General features: G+C 39.1%; 1 protein-coding gene across 3 annotated transcripts in view; it reads right to left on the bottom strand.

Annotated features, from left to right (window-relative positions):
- Nucleotides 1-15,051, bottom strand: part of syne1b (spectrin repeat containing, nuclear envelope 1b) — a 104,133-nt gene extending 89,082 nt beyond the window's left edge. Inside the window, exons 1-17 of one of the 3 annotated variants that reach the window (XM_078799050.1) lie at nt 14,686-15,051; nt 12,653-12,714; nt 10,703-10,798; nt 8,819-8,902; nt 8,293-8,385; nt 8,065-8,231; nt 6,428-6,624; nt 6,232-6,341; nt 5,095-5,145; nt 4,928-4,960; nt 4,685-4,792; nt 4,480-4,617; nt 2,721-2,885; nt 1,328-1,440; nt 1,082-1,250; nt 912-1,014; nt 206-408 (exon numbers count right to left, since the gene is read on the bottom strand). In XM_078799050.1, coding sequence (XP_078655176.1) covers nt 206-408; nt 912-1,014; nt 1,082-1,250; nt 1,328-1,440; nt 2,721-2,885; nt 4,480-4,617; nt 4,685-4,792; nt 4,928-4,960; nt 5,095-5,145; nt 6,232-6,341; nt 6,428-6,624; nt 8,065-8,231; nt 8,293-8,385; nt 8,819-8,902; nt 10,703-10,798; nt 12,653-12,714; nt 14,686-14,761 — 1,968 coding nt within the window. In that variant the 5' untranslated portion in view covers nt 14,762-15,051. The remainder of the gene's footprint in view (nt 1-205; nt 409-911; nt 1,015-1,081; nt 1,251-1,327; nt 1,441-2,720; nt 2,886-4,479; nt 4,618-4,684; nt 4,793-4,927; nt 4,961-5,094; nt 5,146-6,231; nt 6,342-6,427; nt 6,625-8,064; nt 8,232-8,292; nt 8,386-8,818; nt 8,903-10,702; nt 10,799-12,652; nt 12,715-14,685) is intronic. The other 2 variants (XM_078799051.1, XM_078799052.1) reach the window with 2 other exon arrangements.
- Between the last annotated feature and the right edge of the window lie 6,280 nt (nt 15,052-21,331).

Below are 21,331 nucleotides of genomic sequence, written 5' to 3'. Positions count from 1 at the left end.
TTCCACAGACTCATTGCAAGTTATCACAAAAGCTTGATTGCAGTTGTTGGGGACAATTTTTTTTTTCACACAGGGCCTTAATAATAAAGTTTCATTCAAAAAATGCCTTTTGTGTTTGTATGCAAATACACACACATGGTATATACTGTACATTACAACTTTTGTCTTAGTAGCTCCCGGGTGGCTTCATTTCGGGGTCACTTACACGCTTGGCGCCCTCGGACTGGTTGAGCATGTGCTCGGCGTCCTCCAGCCACGCCTGCAGCGCAGCCACTGTGCCGCTGTATTTCTCCCAGTTGGAGATGACCTCCTCCAGCATGCTGCGGACGCTGCGCACCTCCAGCGCCAGGTTCTTCCACTGAGTCGTGGCGTCGCAGAGAAATTTGGTCACGCCTTCCGCTTCGTCAACTAGGATTTTGGAAAGGTGACATTAATCAGTTTTTTTGGTGTGGTTATGTTTTCTTCATTGATGAACGGAAAACTGGCAATACGGAGTTATTACAACAAGTGAAAGAAAAACTCAAGGAAGTCGCTATCACGTGATGTTGATGTTTACGTTTTACTGGGCATGCCCTATTGACTATTCTGGTTTGATTTTCACGGCGCATGTAGACAAGAGATTGGAATATTCCTTTCTATGGATACCACTGTTTCCCGAAAGGTCATTCGGAAAGAGAAAAACGTGTCTGTGGTGTAAAGACCGGCATAGCAATGTAATATTGGTCCGTGTGGCAACACCTACCTTGTTCCTCCTATAGACTTATTGATGCACATGTGAGGTCATGGTGACATTTTGGAACATTTTTGGTTAGTTGTGTGCCACAAGATTTTTACAATGTAAAAAAAAACGTGCCGTGGTTCAAAAAAAGGTTGAAAATCACTAGCGTATAAGAAGAAAACCATTGGTTTACCCGTACTTGTACTGTCAGACTTCACATAGACGTCTGCCGCTTGCTTGAGCGCCGAGAAGAGAACCTCGTACTGGTCGAAGAACCTGTGGCCTTCAATGAACGTCTGGGAAAAATAAAAGCTTTGAGTCCGTGATGACGACATCGCCGCATTGTGAACCAGCTCAACTCACCAGGTAACTCTGAAGCAGGACCTCTACCGAGTCTCTTCTGCCGTATTTAACAATCCAGGACTTGAGTCTGGACTCGGCCAACAGGAGGAAAGCCATGAGGCGGTATTTCATTTCCCAGAATTCCAGTTTGATCAAGTGGCCATGCGACGTCGTGGACACAAAATTGAAGCTGCAAATCGGAGATGCGCCTGGTCAGGTCGGAGGTGCAAGGGAGCACCGTAGGAGACGGCAAATGACACGTTTTACCGTTCGGCCATATCTTGGAGCTGCTCCGGCGGAACCGGGACGCCGTTGACCGATCTGTCCCTGTGGATCTGCTGGAAGGGTTGCCTGTGTGACTCCAGGTTTTTTAACACCTCCTGCAAAAATGCAGCATCCCCGGTTTAGGTTAGTGCAGGGGTCTCAAACTTGCGGCACGCGGGCCAAATGCGGCCCGCGAGACACAAGTTTGAGGCCCCCACCTCGATACCAAAGTTTCATGTTGAAATGACAGCTTAAAGCTGTGTGCACACCGGACACAATTAACATGATTTTGCCCCGCCCTGTTTTGCTTTGGATTAGCAATGAAGCTAAAGGCTTATATGACGCTGCGTACAAATAAATGCAGGAAATGATTGGGAATCAAACGGAAAATACACGTCAAGATAAAGTAGGTCATCAAACAAAAGTTACGACGCTGCTCCCAGATGGAAGTGAGTACAATGCTAACTTGCTAATTGGGTCAAATTATGAAGTTTCATTAATGTTCATGTTAAAGGTTAAATAACTGTTAATACTGTACATTTGAATCTGGAAAAAATAATTTCTCTACCAACTGTATGTGGTTTCTTACGTCTGTTTTATTATTATTTTACTTATTTATTACTGATTGATTCATTTATTGTCTTTATTCTTAATTTGTTTATTTTTTTTATCTTATTTTGTGTATAGAAAAATAAAAATTAATATATTTGAGAACAGTGGAATGTTTTATCAGATATTTTGGTGTGGAAAACCGGAACCAAAGTACTGAAAAAGTGTAGGTTATAGCAAAAGCAAAAGCATTGAAGATAGTTTTTTTTATAGATTTTTTTTCCAGTTTTTAATAAATGCGTTTTTTTTGTTTTTTTTTAAAACCTGATGCGGTTAAATAACTGTTAATACTGTACATTTCTCTACCAACTGTATGTGGTTTCTTACGTTTTTCTTATTTGCTGTTTTATTATTATTTTACTTATTTATTACTGATTGATTGATTTATTGTCTTTATTCTTAATTTCTTTATTTTTTTTTATCTTATTTTGTGTATAGAAAAATAAAAATTAAGATATTTGAGAACAGTGGAACAGTGAGAACAGTGGAATGTTTTATCAGATATTTTGGTGTGTTTTTTTCCAGTTTTTAATAAATGCGTTTTGGGTTTTTTTTTAAAACCTGATGCGGCCCGGCTTCACCCAGAACCTAGCTCCGGTGGCCCCCAGGTAAATTGAGTTTGAGACCCCTGGGTTAGTGTTTTCATGTGATATTTCTCTATTATTTGCATTATACATTTCTTCATGACAGATACGTTCAAATAAAAGACCGAAATTTGGCCTGAGGTGGCCCTGACAGAACCGATCCAGGCAGCCCGCATTGAAAGTAAACCACATCTAAAGCTGACCTTGTGCTGCTCCAGTTTCCTGTGGAGAACGTTGGCCGTATCCTCGTGAGCATGCTGGGTGGGGATGTCCTCCCTCAGGGCCATCTCGGCTCTGTGCAGCCAGGCACCGATCACCCCCAACGGACCCGGCAGGGATTTGTCCAGATGGATGTGCCAGTCCAGCAGCTGCATTTGACACCCATTTTGGGGGTGGAGGGAAAGAAGGCCGTTAAAACATGTCCGCATGGGCTCTCTAGGAACAAAAACCTTAAATTATCAAATTTTTTAGTGTATCAAATAGTTTTTAAACATTTGTAAGTTTTTAAACAAAATAATTTGTAAACATATTTTAACCACTTTTAAAATATACTTTATACAATGTTGAAAAATGCTTTAAAATATAATGTTTAAAAAAAATACAACACATTTCTTTGCACTTTTTCCAAATCACTCAAGATTCACTTCTTTCTTGATGAACACGTCTATTAATTTTATTTTTTTACACAATTTTTGGCATTGGAGTTTTCTATGCTGTTTGGCCTTATGAATTATTATTTTTTAAATATCTAATCAGGGTATGCTGAGAATGTCATCAAATAAACATTCATAAGCAAATTGTGTGTGTTGAAAAATTCAGTGTTTAAAAATTTAAAATTTTAATTTTTTTTAAGAACTAGTTTAAAAATTGCGCAAGTCAACACCATATTTTAGCGATCTGAATTTTAAAGAACATGAAATGAATGAATTCTAATAAACTGAATTTTAAAAACGCACACAAATTGGCTTACAATTTTTTTTTGTCAATGGAATGTGTGTTGAAAAATTCAGTGTTTAAAAATTTAAAATTTTATTTTTTTTAAGAACTAGTTTAAAAATTGCGCAAGTCAACACCATATTTTAGCGATCTGAATTTTAAAACATGAAATTAATGAATTTTAATAAACTGAATTTTAAAAACGTACACAAATTGGCTTATAATTTTTTTTTGTCAATGGAATGTGTGTGTTGAAAAATTCAGTGTTTAAAAATTAAAAATTAAATTTTTTTTAAGAACTAGTTTAAAAATTGCGCAAGTCAACACCATATTTTAGCGGTCTGAATTTTAAAGAACATGAAATGAATGAATTTTAATAAACTGAATTTTAAAAACGTACACAAATTGGCTTATAATTTTTTTTTGTCAATGGAATGTGTGTGTTGAAAAATTCAGTGTTTAAAAATTAAATTTTTTTTAAGAACTAGTGTAAAAATTGCGCAAGTCAACACCATATTTTAGCGATCTGAATTTTAAAGAACATGAAATGAATGAATTTTAATAAACTGAATTTTAAAAACGCACACAAATTGGCTTACAATTTTTTTTGTCAATGGAATGTGTGTGTTGAAAAATTCAGTGTTTTAAAATGTAAATTTTTTTTAAGAACTAGTTTAAAAATTGCGCAAGTCAACACCATATTTTAGCGATCTGAATTTCAAAACATGAAATGAATGAATTTTAATAAACTGAATTTTAAAAACGCACACAAATTGGCTTACAATTTTTTTTTGTCAATGGAATTTTCAGCATCACGTCTTGTATTAAAAAAAAAATGTCAGTAAGATGTAAAACATAAACGTGCAATAATCTTCCTGTCAAGTTAAATAAATATTTGAGAATTGTGAAGAGAGCCACGACAAAAAGGTTGAAGTGCCGCGGGTTGCCGACCCCTGATCTAATATAAAACGGGTGGGTGCCACACGGCATTAAATGTCTCATGTTATTGGATAAAATCCCACCCACCCTGATAGACAGGCGGTCCCACGCCTGCTTGACCAGAGCCTGGTCCACAGACAGCTTCCCGTCCTTGTGGACCGGCTGCAGCAGCGGATCCGTTTGCTTTTTCTTCATCTCGTACTGCACACGGAAGCTTTTAAAGGCCTAAACGGAAAAGTGAAGCTGATGTAAAAGCGGCACGCGTGATGCGACGTCTCCTTCCGATATCTACCTGATACTTGTCTGTGAGACTCCCCTCGGCCGCCTGGGCTCTCAGCACATCTCTCTCCAACTGGTCCAAAAACACCTTCAGCTCTCTCAGCATCTTGCGCTCCTCCCTCTGTCACATTCAGCAAACATTCACAAGCCAGCTGGATTAGGATCTACCCAGCATGCTGTTTACAACGTGAAAACAACACACTGGCAAGCCCACAAAGAGTTAAGGATAGACGGCTAGTCAGGAACCTGAACCTACCTCCAGCATTTGCTCAATGTCTTGGGGTGCAAACTATCCAGAGGAAAGCGGCAGAGCACACAAAAAGAAAACAAACTCAATCGTAGAGGCGCCGCAGAAGCGAGGACCCGAGCGGAAAAAGAGAGAGAGAGTGAATAGCGTGCATTTCGGCAAAGCCCACATCTCACCTGAAGCACGGGCACCGACAGTGCAAAGGTCGGGATGGAGCCCACACGCAGCTTCCACGTGCACAAGTACATGGAGAAAGCAAATGAGACGGCAGTGATGGTGGTGATGATGATGATGATGATGATGATGGGAAGCAAAATGCTGCTGTGTTCATGCCGTGAAAGCATATGAAGCATTGCGTAGCTGCCCCGTGAATGTAAAGCTCAGTGCTGCATGTCCACAGAAACCACGAACCCTACAAATCAGGGGTCTCAAACACGTGACACTCGTTTGAGGCCCCCGCCTTGATATGAAAGTTTAATGTTTGATATGGATGCTGTATGGTATCATGTACCCAGAAAAAAATATTAAGTTTGATTAATGTTCATGTTAAAGGTTAAATAACTGTTAATAGTTATCCTCCCTATCCGTGTGGAAGTGGTAAGTTTTTGGCTATTTAAGTTTAAAGGAAATAACTTAAAGGCTACCGTTTAGGTGGCTAGCTCTCTAGTTTGCGAGTTAGCATGTGTCTTAAGACCCTGCAGTTGCGCAATATGTTGTAAATAAAAAGAGTATAAATGTGACTATAGTCGTGTTTTGTCATGTCTACAGGGCTCTAATAATGCTTTGTTCATTTTAATCTGAAAAAAATCATTTGTCTACCCAGCAACTATATGTGGTTTCTTAAGTTTTTATTATTTACTGTTTTATTATTATTATTATATTTATTTATTATTGATTGATTTTCTTTATTCTTGATTTGTTTATTTATTTTTCATCTTATTTTGTGTAGAAAAATAAAAATTAAGATATTTGAGAACAGCGGAATGTTTTATCAGAGCTTTTATTGTAGAAAATCGGAACCAAAGGAAAGTTTATTAATTTTTTTGTTTTTAATAAATGCGTTTTTTTTTTGTTTTTTTTTTTGGGAAAACCTGATGCGGCCCAGTCTCACCCAGACCCTAGCTCCAGTGGCCCCCAGGTAAATTGAGTTTGAGACCCCTGCTCCAAATGAATTCACACACACACACACGCGCCATAACAACAACACACTGCGGTGTATTAAAGCCCCCCATTATAGCAAATATACTTTGGTGTATCTGCTGGATGTGGGTTGCGTCGCTATGTTTAGCATCGCCACAGATCCAACAACCTACCTCATCGTGCTGTCCGTCACTTCCCGAGTGGTGAGGGTTCGGGTAGTGCTTGAGGAACTGAGCCACGTATGTCATGATGGATTTCTCGTCTGGCTTGTCCACATCGACGTCTGTGGAGGAACAACAACAAACATGCAAATGCGCAAGTACGCGTTCACAATAATAATAATAATCTTTAACGCAAACAACTCCGCACCTTCTGGATCCAACAGACGAGGGATGCCGAGCTCGTTTTCCGCTAGAACGAAAGCCTCCTCTAAATTCTCCTTATTGCTCCTCCTGTGCACCACCTGCATGTCCACTAGGTCGGGCCGGATGGCGTGCACCACCGACTGAAATGCGACGCCATCACGCCAGCTGGGACCAAAGTCCTTCACCTCGATGCCGTGATGCCTGAGAAAACACGTGGTAAAGAATCATGTGACTATGGTATCAAAGTAGTTCAGAGGAGAAAAAGCGGAGTCGATCGACTACTCTTGCTAGCAACAGATCTTGCTAACGTAGAAGATAAACGTACATAAATATCTTTCGACTACTCTTGCTAGCAACAGATCTTGCTAACGTAGAAGATAAACGTACATAAATATCTTTCGACTACTCTTGCTAGCAACAGATCTTGCTAACATAGAAGATAAACGTACATAAATATCTTTCGACTACTCTTGCTAGTAACAGATCTTGCTAACGTAGAAGATAAATGTACATAAATATCTTTCGACTACTCTTGCTAGTAACAGATCTTGCTAACATAGAAGATAAACGTAAATAAATATCTTTCGACTACTCTTGCTAGTAACAGATCTTGCTAACGTAGAAGATAAATGTACATAAATATCTTTCGACTACTCTTGCTAGTAACAGATCTTGCTAACGTAGAAGATAAATGTACATAAATATCTTTCAACTACTCTTGCTAGTAACAGATCTTGCTAACATATAAGATAAATATACATAAATATCTTTCGACTACTCTTGCTAGTAACAGATCTTGCTAACATAGAAGATAAACGTACATAAATATCTTTCGACTACTCTTGCTAGTAACAGATCTTGCTAACGTAGAAGATAAATGTACATAAATATCTTTCGACTACTCTTGCTAGTAACAGATCTTGCTAACATATAAGATAAATATACATAAATATCTTTCGACTACTCTTGCTAGTAACAGATCTTGCTAACATAGACGATAAACGTACATAAATATCTTTCGACTACTCTTGCTAGTAACAGATCTTGCTAACATAGACGATAAATGTACACAAATATCTTTCGACAACTCTTGCTAGTAACAGATCTTGCTAACATAGAAGATAAACGTAAATAAATATCTTTCGACTACTCTTGCTAGTAACAGATCTTGCTAACATAGAAAATAAACGTACATAAATATCTTTCGACTACTCTTGCTAGTAACAGATCTTGCTAACGTAGAAGATAAATGTACATAAATATCTTTCGACTACTCTTGCTAGTAACAGATCTTGCTAACATAGAAGATAAATGTACATAAATATCTGTGTAAATTTAAATGCAAACTCTGTTTACATTTGTTGTTTATCCTGGCCCCCTCTGGAGCCGTGGGTTGCTGACCCCCTGACCTAACCTTTCATCTCTCTCGCTTGGTTGCTTTACTGTTTCGTGAAAACGTACACAATTCCGGCCTTTTCAAGTCCTTCCTCATGGACGTGATACCACCTCTGACCCACCCCTACTAGATGAACCCGCCCCAACACATCCTCCCCCACTTTGTAAAGAAGCAGGCTTCGCAACACATCTTAAAATGCCCCCCAACTCTGAAGATGCGACATTCTGAAGAGCATCTGGACGTACTTGGCAGCGGTGCACTGGACCCATCGGAGCAGGGCCTTCTTGGCATTACCCTGAAACTTGACCACTTTTCTCTTCATGGGTGGACTTCCTGTTTCGGAGCTCTCCACCGAAGAGTTGCTGTTGGACAAGGCTTGGAGGGCTGGAAGGTTGCTGGTCAGCTCCTCAATCTGAGTGGAGAAGACACCGTCCACAGAGGGTCCAATGCAAAGGCGAGTCCACTAACATTACCTGGAAATAGAGGATGATGGTCCATATCAGCCCGAGAACGATAGACGGTCGGCCATCTGCGATGTCGGTGGCATGAATGTTCACCAGTTTGATCTGAAAGGAAAGCAGACATATTGTAGACGCCATATTTGCCCAAACGAACGATTGTCACATGGTTGAAAACAATCTCACGCAAGCTTCTTGCCTCGGTTTCGGTATTTAATGCTGACGTCGGTGACAACAACAAGATGCTAATGGGCGGCACAAATTAGCCGCCCTTATAGGGGGGTCATACAACTTAATGTCTCAAAATTGGAACTAACCCTTTAACGGCAGGCGTGCTTTATTCCCATCACAAATTAATTTGTGTAACATTATAATAAGTCGCTCTGGAGTATAAGTCACAGGAACAGCCAACCTATGAAAAAAAGTGCCACTTATAGTCGGGAAAATACGGTATTTAACCAAGAAATGTTTCTCTTTTTTGCCGCTTCTCAAAAAGTTTCATCTTTCAGCAAAACAATTTCTGGATCAATAGAATGCTTACCTTCCTGCCCTCGAGGAATTTGAGCGCAGTGCCGATGTTGGAGACCCAGTGGATCCTCTTGATCTGGCGGCCTTGCTCTGAAGGCTATGGACAGGACACTGTTCATTAAACCACTGCGTTACTCTGCAAAAGGGCCTCTTGAACAATGTGTTACTGTAACATGAGCACCTAACCCAGGGGTCGGCAACCTTTCCTATCAAAAGAGACATTTTAACCGCTTGTTGACTAAAGGAAAATAGACTGGAACCGCAAAACATAATATTCAAAAACAATATCTTATAAACTTTCAAAAGTTTTGACCTGACGAGTGAATTGTGAGTCTCCTGTGACTTTGATTGACTGCCACATTTAGAGGGAATTTTGGGGAATCAAAGTAGTTCAGAGGAGAAAAAGCGGAGTTGATCGACTACTCTTGCTAGTAACAAATCTTGCTAACGTAGAAGATAAACGTACATAAATATCTTTCGACTACTCTTGCTAGTAACAGATCTTGCTAACATAGAAGATAAATGTACATAAATATTTTTCGACTACTCTTGCTAGTAACAGATCTTGCTAACATAGAAGATAAACGTACATAAATATTTTTCGACTACTCTTGCTAGTAACAGATCTTGCTAACATAGAAGATAAACGTACATAAATATCTTTCGACTACTCTTGCTAGTAACAGATCTTGCTAACATAGAAGATAAACGTACATAAATATCTTTGGACTACTCTTGCTAGTAACAGATCTTGCTAACATAGAAGATAAACGTACATAAATATCTTTCGACTACTCTTGCTAGTAACAGATCTTGCTAACATAGAAGATAAATGTACATAAATATCTTTCGACTACTCTTGCTAGTAACAGATCTTGCTAACATATAAGATAAATGTACACAAATTTTTTTTCGACTACTCTTGCTAGTAACAGATCTTGCTAACATAGAAGATAAACGTACATAAATATCTTTGGACTACTCTTGCTAGTAACAGATCTTGCTAACATAGAAGATAAATGTACATAAATATCTTTCGACTACTCTTGCTAGTAACAGATCTTGCTAACATATAAGATAAATGTACACAAATTTTTTTTCGACTACTCTTGCTAGTAACAGATCTTGCTAACATAGAAGATAAATGTACATAAATATCTTGACTACTCTTGCTAGTAAGAGATCTTGCTAACATAGACGATAAATGTACACAATTTTTTTTCGACTACTCTTGCTAGTAACAGATCTTTCTAACATATAAGATAAATGTACATAAATATCTTTCGACTACTCTTGCTAGTAACAGATCTTGCTAACATAGAAGATAAACGTACCTAAATATCTTTCGACTACTCTTGCTAGTAACAGATCTTGCTAACATAAAAGATAAATGTACATAAATATCTTTCGACTACTCTTGCTAGTAACAGATCTTGCTAACATAGACGATAAATGTACATAAATATCTATGTAAATTTAAATGCAAACTCTGTTTACATTTGTTGTTTATCCTGGCCCCCTCTGGAGCCGTGGGTTGCTGACCCCCTGACCTAACCTTTCATCTCTCTCGCTTGTTTGCTTTACTGTTTCGTAAAAACGTACACAATTCCGGCCTTTTCAAGTCCTTCCTCATGGACGTGATACCACCTCTGACCCACCCCTACTAGATGAGCCCGCCCCAAAACATCCTCCCCCACTTAGTAAAGAAGCAGGCTTCGCAACACATCTTAAAATGCCCCACAACCCCTTTTAGCGAATAGCATAATAGCATGATATTGATGTTCAAATGCGAGTGTAATGTTGTCACTTTAGCTATGCTAGTGTTGCTAACGTTTGCGTATGATACAGTATGATATAGCACCTTGAAAGTGTAAAAGAAAGCAGAAAGTGGACTTACGAGCCTTTGACCCGACAACACTTCCAACAGCGCCAGGAGCTTCACCCCATCTTTAATGTCCTCAAAAAGGTCGTTGACCTCAAGCGGTGGTTTATGCTGCAACACAAGACAACAAAGATGAGCGACGGCGGCGAGCAGACGTCGTCCTTTTTCCTGAATGTTGGACTGGAGCGGGGAATTGATGTGTGAAAGGACATTGGTATGCTAAGCTGTCGCCGGCCTGCGGGCCCCAAACCCAAATGCTGCTCGGGATAAACAGCCTTGTTAGCAACCAGCGCCCTGGCTTCCCTACAGCTGAAAAGATGGTGTCCTTTTCTCGCTGATGGCCCGGCGCCCAGGTCCTGAGGTGACTTGGCTATGGTTCTCTTTTATTCTCCACATACTGTCATCTTTCACAGCACAGACCAGACTCCTTAGAACCACACAGGCTGCTTATAATTATTCAGTCGTGCTGAGTTTTAAAGCGTCGGTTTTACTTGACGTGTACAGTGAAGCGTTTGTCCCCTTCGTTATTTCTTATTTTGCATGTTTGTCACACTTCAATGTTTCATATCATCAAACAAATGTAAATATTCTCCTTCAGCAGAATTCAGTTCTTCATTTATCCCAGACCGTCACACTACCACCACCATATTTTACTGTTGCTATGATCTTCTTTTTCTGAAAATGCCATATGTAATGGGACACAAAAATTTCCCAAAAGGTCTTGGGCAGGGGTCTCAAACTCAATTTACTTGGGGGGCACTGGAGCTCGGGTCTGGGTGAGACTGGGCCGCATCAGGTTTAAAAAAAACAAAAAAAAACGCATTATTAAAAACAAAAAAATGTTAAAAACTTTGTTTTGGTTCCAATTTTCTAGAAGAAAAGCTCTGATAAAACATTTCACTGTTCTCAAATATCTTACTTTTTATTTTTCTACACAAAATAAGATGAAAAATAAATAAATCAAGAATAAAGAAAATCAGTTATGAATAAATATAATAATAATAATAATAATGAAACGGCAAATAATAAAAACTTTAGTAACCACATATAGTTGGTGGGTAGACAAATGATTTTTTTCAGATTAAAATGAACAAAGCATTATTAGAGCCCTGTAGACATGACAAAACACGACTATAGTCACATTTATACTCTTTTTTTTTATTTACAACATATTGCGCAACTGCAGGGTCTTGAGACACATGCTAACTCGCAAACTAGAGAGCTAGCGACCTAAACGGTAGCCTCCAAGTTATTTCCTTTCAACTTAAATAGCCAAAAACTTACCACTTCCACACGGATAGGGAGGATAACTATTAACAGTTATTTAACCTTTAACATGAACATGAATCAAACGTAATAATTCTTTCTGGGTACATGATACCATGACCCTTCATCTGCAGTGCTGCAAATATAAAGCTCTTCTCGCACCATGCAGCGTACTTCCAGCGCTGCTATTGGTATGCGCACGGCGTAGGAGCGGAGCCTGGCGATGAATAACAATGCGGTGACATTCTTCTTCAACTTGAACAAGTTGTGAAGCCGGCATCTCGCACGTCTCAGTTGCGTCATGCAACTCGTGCACCGCTTTTCCACGCTTAAAAAGCAAACATACGGCATACAGCAGCCTGTGGGGAAATGTTCTCTCCCCGTTGTTGTCCATCTGCATCACCATGTGCACACACACACACACACACACACACACACACTCGTGTTCTGTGATGTCAGCACCGTGCTGTAACACACTCCTCCAACTTGGGGATGCTACAACGTTCGGTCACGCCACGACCTTTACTCCTTACTGCATGATGTGGTTATTTACAGCCAGCGCTTCACCGTTATTAGCAGCAATGATAGCGTGACAAAGCTCGGGGATGCGGAGGCCGTAAAAAAAACCTTTCCCAGTAGTCTTTGCAGCCAACAAGTGGGAGGCCCTGCCGTGTGCAGCTTCTTAACTGTGATGCTTACCTTTGCTAAGTGAGAATTGATCCATTTGGTGAATGTTCTCTTCTGCACCGCCTCTTGCTCATCTGTAAAAAAAAAAAGAACGGATGGCGTGAATACACTCATGCCGGGCAAAGGCAAAGGTGCTGGGAAAATACAGTACAATGTGCTCAGTATCCATGGCCAATTCAAATGTGGTATACCTCAGGGGTCCATGCTGTGACCAAAACTGTTCAAATTAATGACATCGGTGAAGAGACACAAGATATACAGCTAATATTATTTGCAGATACTGACATAGTACAGCTGTTTGTTCTGTAGAAAACGGTTTAAATAGATTATCCTTAAACCTAAGTAAAACTAAAATAATGTCATTTGCTAACAGCAGAAAGGATACCAAAGCAAAAATACAAGTCAATACATTAATTCATTCATTTTCTACCGCTTTTCCTCACGAGGGTCGCGGGGGTGCTGGAGCCTATCCCAGCTTTCTTCGGGCGAGAGGCGGGGTACACCCTGGACTGGTCGCCAGCCAATCACAGGGCACATATAGACAAACAACCATTCACACTCACATTCATACCTATGGACAATTTGGAGTGGCTAATTAACCTAGCATGTTTTTGGAATGTGGGAGGAAACCGGAGTACCCGGAGAAAACCCACGCATGCACGAGGAGAACATGCAAACTCCACACAGAGATGGGTAGAATTGAACCCTGGTCTCCTAGCTGTGAGGTCTGTGCGCTAACCAATCAATCACCGTGCCGCCCTAGGCAGAAGCAAAGCTTATTAAATCCTACCCCTCCATCTGGTACTTTTACAATCAGTAACTGTTACATTTGTTCACTTCCTGCTTTCCTAATATATATTTTTTTGTTTTTGTTTTTATCATGTCCCGAAGTAGGAGGTGATATGAGCATCCAATGACATAATGGGTACCATAGTAAGTGTCAAGGTGCTGGAGCCTATCCCAGCTGTCTTGGGGCGAGAGGCAGGGTACACCCTGGACTGGTGGCCAGCCAATCACAGGGCACATATAGACAAACAACCATTCACACTCACATTCATACCTATGGATAATTTGGAGTGGCTAATTAACCTAGCATGTTTTTGGAATGGGAGAGGCATTGACATGCAAACTCAATGGTGGGGATTGAACTCGGGTCTCCTAGCTGCGAGGTCCGTGTGCTAACCACTCATCCGCCCAGTGTATATTATTAAAAAAAAAATAAAGGTTCTGATTGAAAAAAAATACAGGAAGCAGAATTTATTTTGGTGCACAGTCGTAAACAGACATTCCCGACACACGTGGAACACAGGAACAAAATTCCAGTGGAATCAAGTCTTATTGTTTCTCTTCTGTATCTAATCGTTTTTTTTTTAATCATACGTTAATATCTGTGTACGGTATCGTGTTACCACAAAGACATTTGAATCCCTAACGGACACGTCAATCACCTGGAATTTCACCATATCAGGAATACTGTATGTGCTTTGCGATGCTATTTCCATTTCCCTTTACGTGACCGTAAGCGTAGCATGACGCAGCTTTACAGCATTTCCACACTTGGAGCTACAGCTGGAGCCACTGGAGGACAAACTCCTCCTCATCCATCCATGCATCCATCCATCCTACATACACAATGTAAGCATTGCAGCACCCCCCCCCCCCTGCAGCGGACAGCAGTATGTGTGCTTTTTATGATGACTGGAAAAAAAAACAAAAAAAGAGGTCATGCCAGGGGATTAGTAGAAAGGATGCATCCCACGTTTTTTTTTTTTTTTGGGTCCAGCCTCCTTTGTGGTCTATTAATATATCCAGGCATCATGCATTATGCAGCATCTATGACAAAACCACTGAATCCTCCACCAGCGTGCATGCATCCATCATCCATCCATGATACACATGATACAGATATAGCAGTCACGTGTCCACACCAGGAACAACATACAGCCAAGGGCTCCATGGCTGATGCCCGCTGGAGCGTACAAGCACAGGGACAGATGCGGCGTCCTTATTACTCGTCTAATTATAACGGTGCTCGCCCTACTTACCTCGCAGATACTGGAAAAAGCCCGTGACCAGATTCAGCGAGGTCTTCCTGGCAGAGACGTCCTTGTACTGAGCCATCCTACGCGCCGCTCTCCGGCTCGCTCATGACAGGCGGCGGTGTTCATGTGTCAGAGTGACATCCACGGTGACACTGAAGCTTATTCCGAGCAGGAAAAGAGTCTGGGATGTAAAGGTCCCGCCGAGCCTGGCACAAACTTGAGTGCTAAGAGCTAGCCGAGCATCTGATTTACAAGCTCATCCTTCCCTCTTCTCTCCCTCTTCCCGTGGCGTTCTCATCCAGAGGAGCCATGGATGCGGATGCACTCAGCCTCCGCTGCACAGCCTGGCCTGGCCGAGTGGCAAGCATCAACACCGGCTAAGGCGGGGCTTACGGGGGCCAATCAACGGCAACATGTATGTCACGTGACGCGGTTCACCCACAGGCTTTCATTTAATCCTCCATGAGACTGACACATGAAACACATGAATGTAGCCAAAAAAAGCCTATATATATTCATATATTTCATTCGTTTATGAATGGAACTATTCATTTCTCAGAAAATGTGAATAGAAATACTATCATATTATCAATTATTAATTAATTGAATTGAAATATTTGTATATTTACTTTCATTGATAGTTTTCCAAAGGCCTTTTAAAACATACAGTATGTATATATGTAAATATAACGGTAAATATGAATTTGATGATGGAAAAAGGGCGTTATGAATGACAACATATTTAATTTAAATATGTGTATAAAGTAAATATGTTGTCATTCATAATGGCCTTTCATTAAAAATATATGAATATGGATATAAATTCAGATACATTTATAAAATATGCGTTTACGTAAAATATTATACATATATATAATATATTCATAATTGTTTTTTTATTCTTTCACTTTTAACATGGCATCTAAAGACTTAAATTTCTGTCTCTAATAATATTATATATATATATATATATATATATATATATATATATATACACCCTAACCCTATATATGTATATATATATATATATAAATATTATACATATATATAATATATTCATTTTTTTCATGTTTTCATTTTTAAATGATTATATATATATGTATATATATATCATACTCTAACCCTATATATATATATAAAATATTATTAGAGACAGAAATTTAAGTCTTTAAATGCCATGTTAAAAATGAAAAAAAATATGAATATATTATATATATGTATAATATTTCACGTAAATGCATATTTTATAAATTTATCTGAATTTCCATATTCATATATTTTTAATGAATTCAGTTTAAAAAGTATTTAAGTCTTTTGATTGTGACATTGACTCTACATATTGTTGATCATTTTTCTCTTTTTGATAATTTTTCATTTCTACGCAAATGTATTGACTGGATGAATTGAAATTGACCACAAATGAAAAGAGCTCATCTTAATGTAACAAAGTGTTGAATAATTCATTCACACCCAGGCTGGTCCACCACCTGCTCCACTCCCAACGTAAAACCCACTGAGACGCCTACTTAGACACCCCCCCACCCCCCCCACGCCCCCATCAGTCCACTGCAGGACAAGACACACAATCGCGACAGGGTACATCATAGCACTTTTTTCTTCTTCTTTCAAGGCCTTTCAAAGCTTTTCTACTATAAATAGATCACAGCTGCTGGTGATTCTATTATTACTATTATTACAGCTCTATACACACAAAGCTGGTGCAACTGGCCCAGAAAAAAAATATCTAAATCTCATTATATTGGTTGAAAATGCAATTTTATAGCCATGATGACGCAAGGAAAAAATGCCAGAATTTACCACTAAAATTGAAAAAATATTGCAATGTTACCGATATTATGAGAATAAAGAGAAAATATTTCAAGAAAGTCACAATAATGAAATAATTGATGTAAGAAATGCACTGTTATGATTCATATATTTACCCAAATAAAGGAAAAAAAATAGTAATATTTCTTTTGATTTAGTTTGCCTTTTTAAAAAAAAAAACAAGTAATTATATTTGGATAATTTTAAACTTAATTTTAAACTTACCGCTTCCACACGGATAGGGAGGATAACTATTAACAGTTATTTAACCTTTAACATGAACATGAATCAAACATAATAATTTTTTCTGGGTACATGATACCATACAGCATCCATATCAAACTTGCGAGGGCCGCACTAACATTAAACTTTCATATCAAGGCGGGGGGCCTCAAACTAGTGTCCTGCGGGCCACATTTGGCCCGCGGACCGCGTGTTTGAGACCCCTGATGTATATAATATGTGTTAATTACGCTAAAAAATGTAACGTAATTAATGAAATAACCGCCATTAAAACGCTATTTTTGACAGCCGAAGTTAATGTTTATGTTGTCCAAGCCCTTTTAAATTGAATTCTATGTTTAAAAAATTAATAATAAAATAAAATAAAAAAAAATAATAATAAAAAAATTGTTAAATAAATTAATAATAAAAATGTCTATATTTAAAAATATTTTGACTACCTTGACTTGTGACTTCAAGTAAGTCAATAGATAATAGCAGTAAATAACCACAAGTGTCAGAATATAATGCAATGATATATTTATCTGGTTTCACAGTGCCCGACTGTAAGTGCAATGTAGCCACTTTGACGCCCCTGCACAAATAACGTCAACCATACTGTATGTCAAAACACAGAGTAAGACTCACACTACAAAGCACAATCATAAAGATTTTGTGAGGTGAACGTCACAAGTGATGGAAGACGGGAGCCATCCATACGTTGCATGGATGGCTCCCGTCTTGATTGATTGATTGATTGATTGATGGAAGGCGATTGATCGAATCAACCCAGACCTAAGTGGCAATGAAAAGACAACACGGCGCTAAAGTGAGAGTAAATGGACTACTTAAGGTGATCTCAGTACACATGATACCTTCGGACAGGCTGGGAACAACACAAAAGCCCTCTCACTTATTCACTCACTCGCTGAGCCGCTGCTCCATTAGGTCGTTAAGTCAAGAGCGTCGTCCACTTAGGGTTCGATGGCCCAGCAACCAATCAGGCATTACAACATCTCAAAGACGAAGGGATCGCGTCCAGCACGTGTTGCTGACACTTTGGCAGGTAGCAAGCCCGTGATGTCACACGCAGACTGCCAGTGGTGCAGTGGGATACGTGGTGCTGGTCCACAGCATCCAATGTATATATTTATATGTTTCAATACTCCTATATTATGATTTATTTAGTAACTGAATTGAAATATTTGTATATTTACTTTAAAAAGGCCTTTAAAAACATACAGTATGTATATATGTACTCTATATATGAATTTGATGATGGAAAAAGGTAATTATGATTGACATTACTCATCTATAATTACTATAAATAAACGCTGCAATACAAAATACTATGACATGTTTAATTTATACACCAGCAAAACAACAATTAAAAATATATACATGTTATATTATTGGAGAGAGAAATTTTATTATTTAGATGCCATGTTAAAAATTCATATATACTATATAATATTTCAGTGTAAATGCATATTTTATAAATGTAAACAAAAGACAAGAAATGTTTGTGCTGATTGAAAATGTTTCAGTATCAGAAAAAAGAACATGTGTTTCTACTTCCTCCAGCAGGAAGTGACATTGCACTTTCTCTTCTGGGTGCTCGGCTTCATGACAGGAAATCGCCTGGGGTGCTGGAGCCTATCCCAGCTGGCTACAGCTTTTATGCTATGCTATGCTATGTAAGTATCATATGAAATCTGACACACATTTGGAAAGACACATTCATTCATTTTCCATTGCTTATCCTCACGGGGGTCGCGGGGTGCTGGAGCCTATCCCAGCTGTCTATAGCTTTTATGCTATGCTATGCTATGCTATGTAAGTATCATATGAAATCTGACACACATTTGGAAAAACACATTCATTCATTTTCCATTGCTTATCCTCACGAGGGTGGCGGGGTTTGCTGGAGCCTATCCCAGCTGTCTGTAGCTTTTATGCTATGCTACGTTATATAAGTATCATATGAAATCTGACACACATTTGGAAAGACACATTCATCTATTTTCTACCGCTTATCCTCACGAGGGTCGCGGGGGTTGCTGGAGCCTATCCCAACTGTCTATAGCTTTTATGCTATGCTATGCTATGCTATGCTATGTAAGTATCATATGAAATCTGACAAACATTTGGAAAGACACATTCATTCATTTTCCACCGCTTATCCTCACGAGGGTCGCGGGGGTGCTGGAGCCTATCCCAGCTGCCTATAGCTTTTATGCTATGCTATGTAATTATCATATGAAATCTGACACACATTTGGAAAGACACATTCATTCATTTTCCACCTGCTGGAGCCTATCCCAGCTGTCTTTAGGCAAGAGGCGGGGTACACCCTGAACTGGTGGCCAGCCAATCACAGGGCACATATAGGCAAACAACCATTCACACTCACATTCATACCTATGGACAATTTGGAGTGGCTAATTAACCTAGCATGTTTTAGGAATGTGGGAGGAAAACCCACGCATGCTCGGGGAGAACATGTGGAATTGAACTAGGGTCTCCTAGCTGCGAGGCCTGCATGCTCTATGGTGATGCATGGACAGGAAATGCAGTAAAGCAGGAACCCGGGCAGTGACCGCACCACAACAACCACAAGCAAGTGTTTCAGAACGGTCGCTATGGTGACAAGCTGTCACATGCAAAGGCCCATAAGCACATTTCCAATGAGTCGCTAGCTGTGAAATGAAATGAAACGATCGTTCGGTGACTTTCCCCGAACAAATGATGAGTCATTTTGTGGCATGATTATGTACTTTAAACACATCATCCTTTAGCTCATGTTCTCAATAACTTTACATTTATTAAGTCGCCGGATGCTCGGAAGTACCATGGGTGCTCAGCATCCACCATCCAGCAGCTTTATCTAGCTCTGCATGCACTTTAAACCGGGCGTTTGACCTTGTTGACAAACGTTCCGGTAATGTTTTAAATCATCAAAATACACGTTATCATCAAAATACTTGTACTTGCATGTACATCAAACGATAAAATGTTTGGAGAGTTTTTTTCGAGAGGGCTTCGCAGTCGATATAGCCGTGTCCCAATGACGTGCATTGTTAGCCAGCTCATATTAACTATTTTTCTGGCGTTATAATGCACAAAGAAGTGAAAGGGAGGTAATATAACACATTTTTTTTATGTTGTACAACCGTGTGAAATTACAGTACATTTTCTCAGTTTTTTATGAATAAAGAAAAACGTATAAAATTACAAAAAATTAAAATTTTTAAAAAGGCAACATTTTTGAGAGAAATGTATGTACCAGTGCATCATTTTCATTGGCCTATTATTTTATTATAGTATTATTTGAGCCCAGGATTTTTGCAGTTTTTTTTATGAATACAGAAAAACGTACAAAATTACTATGAGGCAACATTTTTAATAAAATTTAATGTACCAGTGCATCATTTTCATTGGCCTATTTTTGCAGTTTTTTTATGAATACAGAAAAACGTACAAAATTACTATAAGGTAACATTTTTAAGAGAATTTAATGTACCAGTGCATCATTTTCATTGGCCTACTATTTATTATTATAGTATTATTTGAGCCCAGGATTTTTGCAGTTTTTTTTATGAATACAGAAAAACGTACAAAATTACTATGAGGCAACATTTTTAATAAAATTTAATGTACCAGTGCATCATTTTCATTAGCCTATTATTTTATTATAGTATTATTTCAGCCCAGAATTTTTGCAGTTTTTTTATGAATACAGAAAAACGTACAAAATTACTATAAGGTAACATTTTTAAGAGAATTTAATGTACCAGTGCATCATTTTCATTGGACTACTATTTTATTATAGTATTATTTGAGCCCAGGATTTTAGGGGTTAAAGTTAGGGTTAGGGAAAGCAAATATGATACTTAGTTTTGTAAGATATTGTGGAATTTTATGAACTTTCTGTCCAAAATAAGCATTATGAAGAATTTAAGCACCCATAGGAACCTGCTAACATATCATATTCTGCTGCAGGGGCATTACATCCTGTGTGTGTTTTAGCTTCCTGTCCTCCAACTTGCAACTGGCTCACAGCCCAGTCACTGAATCAGCACCGCAACCCGACGCAGCAGCAGCAGCAGCACAAAGAATACACACCGCATAAACTGATGTAAATCAACAATAACAATAAAAATAACAAGATGGCCACTCACCTTGCAGTTTTTGCATCACATTAGCGATGTCTCTGCATCCCAGACCGGGTCGCCTTGGCGACGCCATGTCACTCAGGTGTGGAAGTGGACGTGTGTGACAAGTGAGCGGAGTGGGACATCCCCCTCTGTGCCTCCTCCGGGTGTTGCTGTAAAGTCACGGCGGCGGCGGCGGCGGCGGCGGCGGCGGCGGCGGCGGGTGATGCTCAAGTTACATCAGCAGATTCAGCGTCCAATAGCATCGCCTGCAGCACATAAGTATCATTAATATTCCGAGCCAGCATGGACATCGTAATCACTTCTGTATTCGTTGTGGAGTCACAAAACTTTAAATTGTTATGTTTTGCTTAAGGCGGCCATGTTTTCCAACCAATCTTGGAATATTACAAGCTGTAAAAGCTGTAATTTTATGATATTACAAG

Source organism: Doryrhamphus excisus, linkage group LG19, assembly GCF_037039965.1.
Source record: "Doryrhamphus excisus strain RoL-2023G ecotype Guam linkage group LG19, RoL_Dexc_Guam_v1.1, whole genome shotgun sequence".
NCBI classification, from domain to species: domain Eukaryota; kingdom Metazoa; phylum Chordata; class Actinopteri; order Syngnathiformes; family Syngnathidae; genus Doryrhamphus; species Doryrhamphus excisus.
Note: the sequence above shows the minus strand (reverse complement) of the source record. Positions and strands in the feature narration are given on the sequence as shown.